The sequence below is a fragment of the Chiloscyllium punctatum genome, chromosome 7 (genome assembly GCF_047496795.1).
Source record: "Chiloscyllium punctatum isolate Juve2018m chromosome 7, sChiPun1.3, whole genome shotgun sequence".
NCBI lineage: Eukaryota > Metazoa > Chordata > Chondrichthyes > Orectolobiformes > Hemiscylliidae > Chiloscyllium > Chiloscyllium punctatum.
Genome location: NC_092745.1, coordinates 68,439,307 through 68,453,093, shown reverse-complemented (window position 1 = coordinate 68,453,093; position 13,787 = coordinate 68,439,307). Strand labels below are relative to the sequence as shown.

Here is a 13,787-nt window from a genome sequence, read left to right as displayed (position 1 = left end):
AGGCACTCTGCCTGTATTCCTGATGAAGGCTTTTGCCCGAAACGTCAATTTTACTGCTCCTTAGATGCTGCCTAAACTGCTGTGCTTTTCCAGCACCACTCTAATCCAGACTCTGGTTTCCAGCATCTACAGTCCTTGTTTTTACCTATATACTGCAACGGGCCAAGTCCTGATAAAGAGAACGAGAATGGTTAAGTGGTTGCTTTGACTGGCGCAGATTGGGCCAAAGGACCTTTTCCTATATTGTAGATCTTGTGACTCTATGACTTCTTGGACAAGAATTAATTGTCTAAATACTCTCTAACTAACACAATTATTTCAAAATAGAAAAACTGTAAATATTCTAGCTCTGCCCAACCTTAATATGCAGCATTAGGAGGTGGATGTTTTGGGTATAATTCTTCTTCACCACTGAGCGTGCGTGTAAGGGGAGCTGCAGATAAAGGGGGTGCGGGGCAGGGAGTTCAGGTAGAGGGTACCACCCTGTTGGTCAATAGGAGGAATGAATCCAGATGGTGGCTAGAAGTAAGGGTCGATGAAAGGAATGAAATGGAGGGGGGAGGGGCTGGGAAGGGAGATTATTTGACTTTGGAGAACTCAATGTTGAGTCCTCTGGGCTGCAGGCTGCCCAGGCGGAAGATGAGGTGTTGTTCCTCTAATTTGCAGTTTGATTCATTCTGATAAAGGAGGAGGACAAGGATGGTCATGTCAGAAAGGGAGTGGGAAGGGGAATTAAAACGGGTGGTGACTGGGAGGTCAGATCAGCCCCTGTGGGTCGGCTGAGATGCTCATGTTCATCTTCCACCTGGGCAACCTACAGCCCAGAGAACTCAACACTGAGTTCTCCAATTTCAAATAACGTCCCTTCCCATCACCAGACTTCTTTCCCATTACCTCTCCATTCCTCTCATTGACCCTTCCTTCTAGCCACCGACTGGATTCATTCCTCCCATTGACCAACCACGTTGAACCCTCTACCTGTGTTCACCTATCCCCACCTCACCACCCTGCCTTCCCACTCCCTTTATTTGCAGCTCCCCGTACACCCAACCCCAGTCCTGAAGAGGAGTTACACCTGAAACGTTGATTTCTCCACCTCCTGTTACTGCCTGGCTTGCTGCCTTATTCCAGCCTCCTGCTCATCTACCTTGGATTCCAGCATCTGCATTTTTTTGTCTCCAACCTTAAAATGCAGCTATACATTTCTCAACAGTTTACTTTTCTAAAGTATTCATTCAAGAAAAAAAATTCCAAATTTACATTAAAGCAAAAATAAACTGCAAATACAAAAGAGAAGTTGAAGTGATTAGAGGATGAACGAAAGAAATAGCTCGATAGAATTTTTTGAGGGAGCTTACATTTAGGGAGCTAAACAGTAGAAGCAGCCTAAAGTTAAAGGAGAACTCATCATGGTGGCGTGGCAGAAAAGAGGTTCAAATGAAAGGTCTATCGTTCATGAAGGAGTATGGTAATACATCTGGAGGTGACTGGTATTGAGTTAGATGAGGTCATGGAGACACTTTAAATAATGGTGACAATTTTAAAGTCAATTCTGTGTAGTACAAGGGGCCTGTGGAGTTCAGAATAACTGAGAACAATGAAAACATGGGTTGCCATAGTTACAATTTGTTAAATCTGTGGAAAATTGAGATTGATTGGAAAAGCATAATAAATGACCTATTGTTTCAGAGGTTTGTAATGTTGCCTACGTGGATGAGTGAACGTACAAGGAAAGCTAGAATCTGGATTCACGAGAATAGTGGTGTGGAGTATATTTATCACAAATTTTAATCTATAATTAATGAGGTGTTACTGCTGATCAGTGAACTAAATCAAAATCACTTAAAATGAAAGGTCTTAAATATGGCAAGTATAAATTTTGATTCATTTCGCATTTTAAACGATTAGGCATCAGTATTTTGATAGATTTGATCATATTGACAGTGGTTTGATGTCAATGAACTTTTTTCTATTTAATAAAAACACGATTCTCAATCGTGTTATCCCAAATTCACCCTAAAAGGATGTGCAGACTCGCTCATTTGTTAATGTGTGTAGAACTTCTTTGCAACTCATAAACCTAAATGTTAATCGTTACACTTAACACCGTCCAAAACTGCCTCTTCTTCCAGAGGATTGACCACCAGAAGGTTGAGAGTCTTTATCCATGACCTGAACTAATACTATCAGTTAAGTGAGACTCACAGCAAGCTGACTGGGCCACGAAGGCAAACATTTGAATTAGTTATCTAGTGAGTGGAATGGTTATCTGGCTAGTGGATTAGTTAGTGAATTAATTATCTAGTTATTGGGTTAGTTGGATAATGAATTAATTACCTCTAGTATATACATTACCGCATTAGTAATTTGGTTCTCTAGTTAACAAATTACTGAGCGATTTCGTGAATTGGTTAGTTCGTGGTTTCGCTAGTTAGTAAGCTCTGGGTGCTTTCAGCTACAAGTTGCTGGTGTGGCGCCTGTCTCCACCTCCTGGGAAGCGTTGTCAATGGAGACCCGCAGACACGACAACCACTTTATCACCAGTCCTCATTTAAAATGAAAGAGTGAGCTTCCCCGTGTATTTTTTTTTGTTTCCCCACCCCTTACAACTTGTAGTTCTCCCGAATTTGATCCTCAGCCGGCAACGCCACTCGACCACAGCGCGAACATCGGCGTCTTCGTTTCCGCCCGTTCAGGCAGTCCGCGCGGGCGGCTCCGGGAGGGAGGAGGAGGGGGTCCTGTTCCGCTTCCTTCTCGACAGGCAGTGCAGCGGGACAGCCCCGGCTCTCAGGACCCGGTTGTTAGGGGCCGAGGCAAGATGGCGGATGTGCTGAGCGTACTGCGTCAATACAACATCCAGAAGAAGGAGATTGTGGTGAAAGGGGACGAGGTCATCTTCGGAGAGTTTTCCTGGCCGAAGAATGTGAAGACGAATTATGTGATCTGGGGGTGAGTGGTGTCCGCCCGGGTGCCGCGTGGATGAACCGGTGGATGTGCAGGGTGGGAGGTAAACACTGGGATGGTGGGGGAAGGTGCACTCCGGGGTGAGGAGTTGAGTGGAGTTTGAGCAGCATGTGCGGGGGTCAGGGGAGCTGCTGGCGGGCAACTGTCGTCAATTTCACTGATCACGTCGCCAACCAAGTCCCTTCCAGTGTCAACTATAAATAGAAAACGCAGGGAATCGTGTTTGCATGTTTAACACACAGTAGCCGTGGTTTGGGAAAAGCGATCACTAATATCACTCTTTCACAACAAAAAAAACCTACTGATCAAAGCGATCTCGCCTCTGTCTGAGTAAACTCGGCGAAAAGGCTATTGGCGCAAACTTTTCTCGACTTTTTTTTGCAATTTTTCTCAAGTAGTTTGCATGACTTTAAATTGATCGAAGCTTTTACCTTTAAACAAACTCACGCGATTTTGTTTTGCACTGAGATGGTGTAGCCGAGGTTTTTCATGTGCAAAGACTTTCCATCCACCAGCTAGAATGCGTTATAGTTACATTTGTTATAAACTTCCGATTGTCGGATGAGATGTTGAAACGAATTGCTATGTGCCACTTCCGGTCGCTCTGTTTCTTTTTAGGGGTTATTGAGCATTATGGAAGAAGAGTGTACTTTCCATATGCTGGCTAATATTACTGACTGGGAAATGCAGTAGCCCTTGTGTTTTATTGCGTAATAGATACTGCTGAAAACTAAATACATTAAGTGCTTTTGAGGTATTGAAATTATTCAAAAAGAAACTGATGCTTTAGTGAACCAGGAAATTCACATTTCCAGAACATCCAAATAGCTTCCTAAGTAACTTTGAGAAAATTTCAAAACTAGGCCATGTGATTACTTGATATGGAGTGCACTTTCTGGATGAATATGGAACATATGGATGAATGGCTGAGGATCCTGGGATTATATTCATTACAGTTTAGAAGGTTGAGGGGAATTCTCATATAAACTTACAAGATAATGTATGGCTTAGAAAGGGTGGACACTGGGAATTTGTTTCTGTCAGGCAGGATATTAGGACCTGTGGTCACAGCCTTAGAATTAGAGGGGGTCAATTTAGAATAGAAATGAGGAGACATTTCTTCATCCAGAGAGTGGTGGACCTGTGGAATTCATTGTCACGGAGCGCAGTGCAGGCCGGGATGTTAAATGTCTTCAAGGCAGAGATTGATAAATTCTTGATCTCGCAAGGAATTAAGGGTACGGGGAGAGTGTGGGTAAATGGCGGTGAAGAGCCCATCAGCCATGATTGAATGACGGAGTGGCCTCGATGGGCTGAATGGTCTCACTCCTACTCTTATGTTGTGGTCTTTCTCATCATAGGATACATTCCAATTACAATATTGAAGCCAGATAATTAAGTGTGTACAGAGTCTCTGGTGTTTGCAGGAATACAGCTGAATTGGAATTGTAGCTTCCTAGAAATTTAGTACATGATATTTTCTTGCTGTTTTGATAGCACAAGCACCCTCCTTGGGAAGCAACTTCAACATTGATTTGGAATCATTGTCAATTGCAGAAAGGACAGCAATATCAATTGCAGCTGGTGGTGAACCCAAAAGATTGGGTGCAGCGGATGAGAGAGACGTTGGGCATGTCATCAAACCCAGGACTGTCTTTCATTGATTCTGATCTTTGTGTTACTCTCTTGGCTTCATCAGCCTGTGTGTTGTATGTTAAGATAGGTCTTGGAAGAATTTAATTTTGCATTCTTAGGAGTGGAAAGAGCTGTTACTGTGTTGTAAAACTGATTTTACAAAACTGTTTAGTTCTACATTCTGTACAGCTCATAAAAAGAGCATTCCTCCTTTTATGTATTGTTAAAAGCACATCAGTAATGCTTGTATTTTTTTTTCAATGAGATATACCTGTTTTTATTTACTCCATTTCTGCAGTAGAACAATTAAGTGTGTGGGTGTGAACCTTTTCCCTAGTCTTATTTGTTGGGACTCTGGTACAAAACTTGAATATGATGAAGAGCTCTTAAGTGGTGCCTGTATGGTGGACTGCAGTTCTTGGTGGTAGGTAGTAGGAGGATCTGTTGGTAGAGCGCTTTTGCTTTTGGTTATAACTTAGATGACAATGGAGCCATGTTGCAGAAAATTATTGATGGTATGTAAATTTGTATGAGAACTTGAGCAAAAAGAAAGACATGAATGTCATAGAGTCAGAGTGATGTACAGCACGAAAACAGACTCTTCGATACAACTTGTTCATGCTGACCAGATATCCTAACCTAATCTAGTCCCCTTTGCCAGTACCTGGCCCATATCCCTCCAAACCCTAACTAGTCATATACTCATCCAGATGCCATTTAAATGCTGTAATTTTACCAGCCTCCACCACTTTCTCTGGTAACTCACTCCATACATGCACCACTCTCTGCAAAAAAAGTTGCCCCTCAGGTCCCTTTTATATTTTTCCCCTCTCACCCTAAGCTTATGCCCTCTAGTTCCAGACTCCCCCACCCCAGTGAAAAGAGTTTGTCTATTTACCCTATCCATGCCCCTCATGATTTTATAAACCTCTACAAGGTCTCCCCTCAGCCTCCGACGCTTAAGGGAAAATAGCCCCAGCCTATTCATGCTCTCCCTATAGCTCAAATCCTCCAACCCTGGCAACATCCTTGCCAATCTTCTCTGAACCCTTTCAGGTTCCACAACATCCTTCCGAATATTGCATGCAATATTCCAAAAGTGGACTAACCAAAGTCCTATACAGCTGCAACATGACCTTCCAACTAAATCTTTGTTTCCACATCAAGATTTCTGTTTGAGTTTGCTTCTTTTCCTTGCCTAAAGCTGATTCTTGTAAGTCTACAAACAACATTTCAGCTAATTATGCATATTACAAAGGCTTGTGTATCTTGATTTTTCTTGATCCAACCAGTAAATATTAGTCAGTGATTTAGCCACAAAGCTAAGACTAATACTCCCTTTGCTAAACATTAATATGTCTGCTTTGGGCAAGATGATAGACTGTAATCTGGAGAGGAAACCATAGCAGAATTCCTGAACCCCATCTTGCCCAATAAAAGTGAAATTAGTGATATTTCTTGAGCTTATGATAGTATGCGATTATTGATTTTTAAAATAGTTTTGAAACATTTGGATTTTTAAAAAAAATGTAACTTTTTCTGACAAACTAGAATTTATGTAGTGGTGTGTGTTTTGGCTATCCATGTATATCTACAGGTAATACATGAACTACAGTCCCGAAGTCTGTTTAATGTTTGGTTGAACTTTTCACCAAGTAGAAGAATTTTGAGTCAGTTTAAAGTTGCACAGAATGTTTCATATTTTCTGTACTGATGTAAATTTAACTGGTCATAGCACTTTGATATTTTTGTTGAGCTGCAGTGCAGCATTTCGTGTGATGGCCAACATTTGGTTTGAGCTATGCTTTTCTAAAGGAAATTATGCACTGTCCTTATAATAATTAACAGAATGCATCAAAGAATGAACCCAGTAAACTGGTAGATTGTAGTTAGGTCCTCAACATTTCCATCAATTTTTTAATAAAAATGAAATTGTGTGATGTAGTGAATTGGTAGGTAATTTCTTCCAATATTTGGATAAAGCAAACTAAACATCTGTAGACCTAAACGTTTGTAAATCAAATACTTGCAACACTCTCCTTCCTAAACTTAATGGCCTTAAGTCTGTAACAAAAAAATGCCTCTATATTTAACAATACATTTTAATACTGACATTTATATAAATGTTTCCTGTGTGAAAGAGGAAAAATAGTTACTATGTAATGTTCTTAAGAGGTTATAGTTAAGGAGTGTGATATAAACCAGTTAGCATTAACTTGTTTTTGTGGCTTTTGCTGTAATTGCACAGGTTGTGATTTAATTCGTATCGAAACTCTTAATTGCCAGTATGGATATTTCTTGTGTTATAAAATGTCAGAAAGGTACAGTGCAACAGTAGAATGTGAAACCTAAGTTTTGAAGGAAGAATTGTCACAAAGTAATGTTCCTACCTTGAATGCTAATGGTCAGTTTCAAATTTGTTATTGTATAAACTGGAATATATTTCAGAACATTGTACAAGATTATATCAAGTCTTTTTCTGAAGTATTGTTATGGAATTTTAAAACAGTTAGCAATTGTGCTATTCAGTAATGTGTAATAAAGATTTTCTACCAAACCTTTTTCTTCAAATCACAGAGGACATCATATCATCAACTCAGATTTATGCAGCACGTTTAACATAATAAAATATTCCAACGTGCTTCCTGGGAATTATATCGGATAAAGTAACAAGAGTTTACTCTGAGATTTCCTCTTCGGAGATTATGTATTGTCACTTGGTGTGTGGATGTTGAAATAGATACAAGTGTGAGCATGTTTTTTTTCAGTTGAATTTGAAAAGAAGATGTCTATATACAGTTGTGTATTTTGTCAGGACAAGTGCTTGCCATGTCATAAACTGCATAAATTGTAAACAAAATGAAAACAAGGAATCTGGTTATCGATTTAAGAATACCTTGATGATCATTCAGTGGTGAAAAGTGGAGACCTAAACCTGAAAGTTAAAATTAAAGCAAATGGACAAATCTTGGAACAAGTGAAAAATTCACACACTGTAGGAAGTTTATTACAAATGCTAGGAGATGTGATTGTGAGATTTGAATGAGAATTGAGACACCTGATACCAGCATTGTCAGAAAGAAGGATATATTTTCTGTAAAGACTTTGGAAAATAATCTATATTTTGATTGACTAAATGTGGAAAATTTGTTTTAAAAACCAAGCATTGCTGAAGAATTATAGCGTGGCTTTGAAAGCAAGTAACCTGATAATTTTATTATAAACATGGGTTACGCAACTGCTGACTAAAGCAGTAACAGGAGAAGTGGCTGATGGGCTTGATTTAAAGATGTGTACAAATTCAGCTTGCAACAAGTAGCTGATTGATCTATGGTCTGGTGACCAGTTTTGATGACAAAAGACCTTCTTCCTGCCAGTAACTATGATGAGTTCTCAGATAGCTGAAGTTTGGCCTTAAAAAAGATGAAGAGAAGCCTTCGAATTTCTGCCTGCCTGAGAGCTGCATCTGTTTTCTAAAGGAACCCCCTCTTTAAGCCTGAAGAAAACCAGTTACTCTTCCTTTAGCAGTTGTTCTTAGCTATGAATTTTAGTTAACAAGTTAGACCCCTTATATAAGTGTGAACCAGCCATCCTGTGCCTCCTGCAAACCAATGAAAACATCCAGAGAAGGAAGAACAAAAAGCAGGATTCTCATCAGCATAAGAATCAACTCAACAGATCCATTGAGCTGTTTTCAGCTTTCCCTCCATCCATAACACCAATGTTTTTTCCCTGTGAATGAATGTGCGTGTATAAAGGGGCATTTAAATGTAGTTAAAGTTGTAATTAGTAAAGTTGTACGCCAATGATTCATAATTATTGAACTATAGTTAGAATTGATTTTCTTGATTCTACTTGTATTTAGTAGTAATTCCTGTTAAGTATTGAAACCTAGCCCATGCTTTGTGTCAACCTGCATCTGAAAATCAGGCAAGTTGCAGAACTCTGAATAGTAGGGCTTGATTTTCAGTGTACTGCCCATTGATGCATAACTTAAAAGAGAAACTGAACCTGAATGTAAATGAAAGAATATTGAGCTTCTATACTTTATTATCTGTGTTGTGTGTCTCTGATATATAGACATAAAGCAAAGAGACATGAGGAGAATTCACCTAGAGGAGAGTTATTGCATATCCTACACAGAATAATGAAGAAATGCTGGAAATGGCTAGAGAAAAGAGGAAGTCAGAACATAATATCAAAAAAGATGCAGTATTTCTATCACAGTGTTGGTATAGATGTTGGGCAAAGATAGCTATTGCAAGGAAAGATAGAAATATAAAGGGAAGCAAAGGAGAAAATGGATTGCAAATGTAATGGGTTGACATACGTGGAATTAACAAGGACAGACCAAATTGAAGATCCATGTGGAAATTCTTCTAAGAAGAAGTTGACACTGATGAATGAACAAATCTATACCACAAAAAATTTCAGCAAATATCCTTGAGTGACTTTGGTTTTGATTATCTTTTACTTTCAAGCCACTGGTTGATGTTGGAAGCACATTTTGGTTATTTGTTATTTTTTAATCATCTTGTTAAAACTCACCACTAAATGCTCCAGACTACAATTGTGCACAAAAAGTTGCAAGCATTGCTCTGCACAATTGTTCAGATTTTTCCTGCTGCTACTAATATGTAAAAACAGTGGGTTAGAGGTGGTTGTCAGTTGTTCTGGTGCATGAAGGGGAAAACTCATTATGAAGACCTTTCCTCATTATCCAAATGTCTGAATAATCACTGACAACATGGAGTTCTGTTCAGAAAAAAAGTACCAGGTTATTTAACAGTGATTCTGTTCCTTATTTCGCCTTACCAAGGCTCATGGAAATTTAATCAAAATAAACCAGTTTTCAACATGATTAGCAAAGTTCCTGAGCCCCTGGTGAAACTTAGTGGTTTCGCATGAAACCTATTGGCAATTATTTTTCTAAAAAGCACAATAAAATTGTACTTTTTTGTAGTACAATTGATCAATAAAGTCAACAATCAGCAACAGGAAATTAGCAGTCCAGCTGTAGATAACTAATATCTGGGGTAACCAAGAAACCTCTGCGTTTGCAATTTTTCTTGAATTTATTTTGCTTCATTTGAAATAGGTGAGTTAGAGCTCATTAATACCATGATGTGAGTTTACAAATCGCTGGTCATTGTTTCTTGGTTATCCCAGATAGTAGTTACCTGTAGCTGGACTGCTAATTTCTTGCTGCTGATTGTTGACTTTATTGATGATCAGTTTGATATTAGCTTGGCTATATTGATCAAGACTAATGCTTGATCATAGCAAACAATTAAATAAAGGAGTTCAACATAGAATTCCCTTAGCATTGCTCTCATTCCCTTCAGCAAACTAAGACAAATGTTGCCCAAAGCAAGCAGATTTAACCTATTTGTGTCCCAGACTTTGACTTCCTGGGGTTGTGTGCTGGAAATCTGGCTCCAGTATTCCTGGAGTTGTCACAAATGTGAAAATGTGGTTAAAGCACTGACTGGTTCAATAGTACCTATCTCTAATTTGGGTTAAACGAATAACTAGTTTTTTTTCATTGTAATTTTTTTTTACTTAAGTTTTTTTAATCAGTGGCAAGAAAGAAATATAAATTGCTAACTTCTAGTTCTATAACTTTTTATTTTTACCCTTTTAAAAATTCTCATACCATTAGATATGAGAATATGATGCACAGAGAGACAAGGCAAGGCACAAGTATTGTGCTTGAACAAATGAAAGAAAACAGAAAATGGCACAAGCACCAGTTAGGATCACAGATATTGATTTAGTTATTTCTTTTGGCTTTCTTCTGACTCCTTCTAATTATTTGTTAATGACATGAAGTTTTAGAGATCCAATTCCGAACTTTTCATTTATTGGTTGAGATTTTTTGTGCTTGAAGGTGGTTTTTCACCCTTTTACAACTCAAGGGAATTTGTGGAAAGCAGTTTTCAGAGAAATAGTAAGTGAATGGTCTAGAAAACCCAAACTCTGGGTCAGATATGTGGATGACACCTTTGTAATCATTAAAAACACAGAAATAGAGAACACACTCCAGATCATCAACACCACACTCACAGGAATCAGATTCACCAGAGAGGAAGAAAAGGACAACCAACCCCCATTCGTAGATGTGATGGTACAGAGAACACCGAACAGAGAATTCACCACAAAGGTATACAGGGAAGCCCCACACACAGACCAAGTCCTGAACTACGAAAGCAACCACCCCAACACACACAAAAGAAGTTGCATCAAGACACTGTTCAAAAGGGCCACAACACACCGCAGCACACCAGAACTGCAAAAAGAGGAAGAAGAGCACCTCTACAATGTATTTGCCAAAAACAGATACCCCCGCAATTTCATCAACACATGCCTAAGGGAAAGACAATGGAATGAGGACATGCCACAACTCAAAGGACTAACCACACTACCATACATCAAGAACATTTCTGAACTGACAGCCAGACTACTACGACCACTAGGACTCATAACAGTGCACAAACCAACAGACAATCTCAGACAACTCACCAGGACAAAGGACCGTATACCCAGCATGAACTCACAGGAGGCTCCCAAGCACTGAGGATGTCACCCAGACAGGGGACGAAATGTCTGCAACACAAATTCCCAGCTCGGCGAACAGAACCACAATAACCAGCACCCGAGCTACAAATCTTCTCACAAACTTTGTGTAATTTGTTTTTTTAAAAACAGAAACATTATCTTTTAACTTGAAAGAAGTATCTTTTCCCATTTTCTAGTCTACAGTCCAAAGAATGAAACTGGTCCTTACACTCCTAACATCTGGGAGGTAGTGCGAAAATTGAGAGAGCTATTTTACAGACTAGTCAAGAAACAGCCTGAAGGAATCAAACCTTACTTACAACATCCCACACAACACCTGTGTTGTTGTTCCATTGGCAGGCCAGTTCCAGCAGAGTTGGGGCACAATGTTCTACAATCAGGATGGAGGTGACTGTGGACCCCTGAAATCTCATGCATCAGGTCAAACATAAGGAGAACTCCTGCTGGTTACGATTTGCACTTACCCCACCTGCCACAGATGGATCAGTCCATGACAATATCAGGAGTGACCACTGCACAGTCCTGTGAGAATTCTCTTCATTGTGTTGTGTAGCACTATCATTGTGCTAAATGGAATAGACCACAAACTGATCTAGCAACACAAGACTGAGCACCTATGAGGTGCAGTGGGGCAACAGAGTTGTACTCCAACACAATCTGCAATCTTGTGGGCCACCCACTTTACCATTAGCATCAATCTGGAGGCTTAACCCTGGTTCAATGCATAGAGCAGGAGGGCATGCAAGCTACTGAACCAGACATACCTAAAAATGAGATGTCTATCTGCTGAAGCTACAAATCAGGAATAGATTAGATTAGATTAGATTACTTACAGTGTGGAAACAGGCCCTTTGGCCCAACAAGTCCACACCGCCCCGCCGAAGCGTAACCCACCCATCTACATCTACCCCTTACCTAACACTACGGGCAATTTAGCATGGCCAATTCACCTGACCTGCACATCTTTGGACTGTGGGAGGAAACCGGAGCACCCGGAGGAAACCCACGCAGACACGGGGAGAACGTGCAAACTCCACACAGTCAGTCGCCTGAGGCGGGAATTGAATCCGGGTCTCTGGCGCTGTGAGGCAGCAGTGCTAACCACTGTGCCACCGTGCTGCCCACTTGTGTGCCAAATAGCCTAAACAGCGAATGATAACTAAAGTTAAGTAATTCCACAACCAATGGACCAGACTAAGTTCTGCAGTCCAGTAATACCTAGTTGTGGACATTAAATATCTCAGTGGAAGTTTAGGCTCAACAAACATCACCGTCTTCAGTGGTGGGAGAGCCTGGTGTATCAGTACAAAAGATAAAGGCTGAAGCATTCGCAACAATCTTCAGCCAAAAGTGCCAAGTGAATGTTTTATCTTGGTCTCTTCCCGAAGTTCTAGCATCACAAATGCCAGCTTTCAACCAATTCAACTCACTCCATGTGATATCAGGAAATGGTTGCAGGCATTAGATACTTGAAAACCTATGGGCTCTGTCAGCATATGGCAACAGTATTGAAGACCAGTTCTCTAGAACTGGCTCTATCCTCGCCAAACTGTTCCAGTGTAGTTGCAACACTGACATCTACCCAGCATTGTGCAAACTGCCTGGGTATGTCCTATACATAGAAAGCTGGACAGATCTGACTGGGCTAGTTACTGCCCTGTCTGTCTACTTTGGATCATCAGTACAGTAATGGAAGGTGTCATCAACAGTGCTATCAAACGGCATGTACTTTGTAATAATCTGCTCACTGACACCCAGTTTATGTTCTTCCAGGGCCACTGGACTTGTTATAACTTTAGATACAAACGTGGACAGAGGAACTGAATTCCAGAAGTGAGGTTAGAATGGCTGTGCTTGACATCAAGGCTATTTTTGAATGTGGCAGCAAAAAGCCCTAGCAAAACTGCATGTAAATAGAATTCAAGCTTCCCATGCTTATAAACCTCTGAAAAGTATATCCATCATTAGATGTGATTTTGTTAATTCAAAATCATCGATTAAATAATCTGACTCTTAATAGTCACGATCCCCACATTACTGATGAAGAGTTTATGCTCAAAATGTCAACTTTCTTGGTGCTTGGATGCTACCTGACCCGCTATTTTTTTTCCAGTACCACACTTTTTGATTCTGATCTCCAGCATCTGCAGTGCTCACTTTCTCCTACAATCATCATGAATCAGGCTTGCAGCTTGTATCATTTGCACCTGCTGGAAAGTACATAAACAAGAAGGACTCTTGTGGTGCAGGCGTAGTGTCCCTATCTCTGAGGCAGAAGGCCCAGGTTAAAGCCCTACCTGCTTCAGAAGTGTGTAATGACATCTCTGGACAGGTTAATAAGAAAATATCTACAAATACAGAGGATTCTATTTTATATAGGCAAAGAGAATGCACCTTTTTCATCCAAAACAGGGTCGCGAAGATAGCCAATTTCTGCTGCATCCATATGGCAACCCCATGACCAGTCAAAAACTGGATACTTGGCCTGAGAATCAAGACTGATGGTTAACTCTTCTTGCTGCATCTCCACTGTAATGGTGATCAAATGGTCAGCACCCTTTATTCATTCTGTATGAAATGGTGTCATTTTCTCACACCTAATTCTGATA

At 40.1% G+C, this 13,787-nt stretch overlaps 2 protein-coding genes across 2 annotated transcripts in view; one reads left to right on the top strand and one right to left on the bottom strand.

Annotated features, from left to right (window-relative positions):
* Positions 1 to 3,470, bottom strand: part of glrx2 (glutaredoxin 2) — a 51,575-nt gene extending 48,105 nt beyond the window's left edge. Inside the window, exon 1 of the mRNA XM_072573911.1 lies at positions 3,412 to 3,470. Coding sequence (XP_072430012.1) covers positions 3,412 to 3,455 — 44 coding nt within the window. The 5' untranslated portion in view covers positions 3,456 to 3,470. The remainder of the gene's footprint in view (positions 1 to 3,411) is intronic.
* cdc73 (cell division cycle 73, Paf1/RNA polymerase II complex component, homolog (S. cerevisiae)) overlaps positions 2,777 to 13,787 on the top strand; it is a 326,652-nt gene continuing 315,641 nt past the window's right edge. Inside the window, exon 1 of the mRNA XM_072573909.1 lies at positions 2,777 to 2,949. Coding sequence (XP_072430010.1) covers positions 2,819 to 2,949 — 131 coding nt within the window. The 5' untranslated portion in view covers positions 2,777 to 2,818. The remainder of the gene's footprint in view (positions 2,950 to 13,787) is intronic.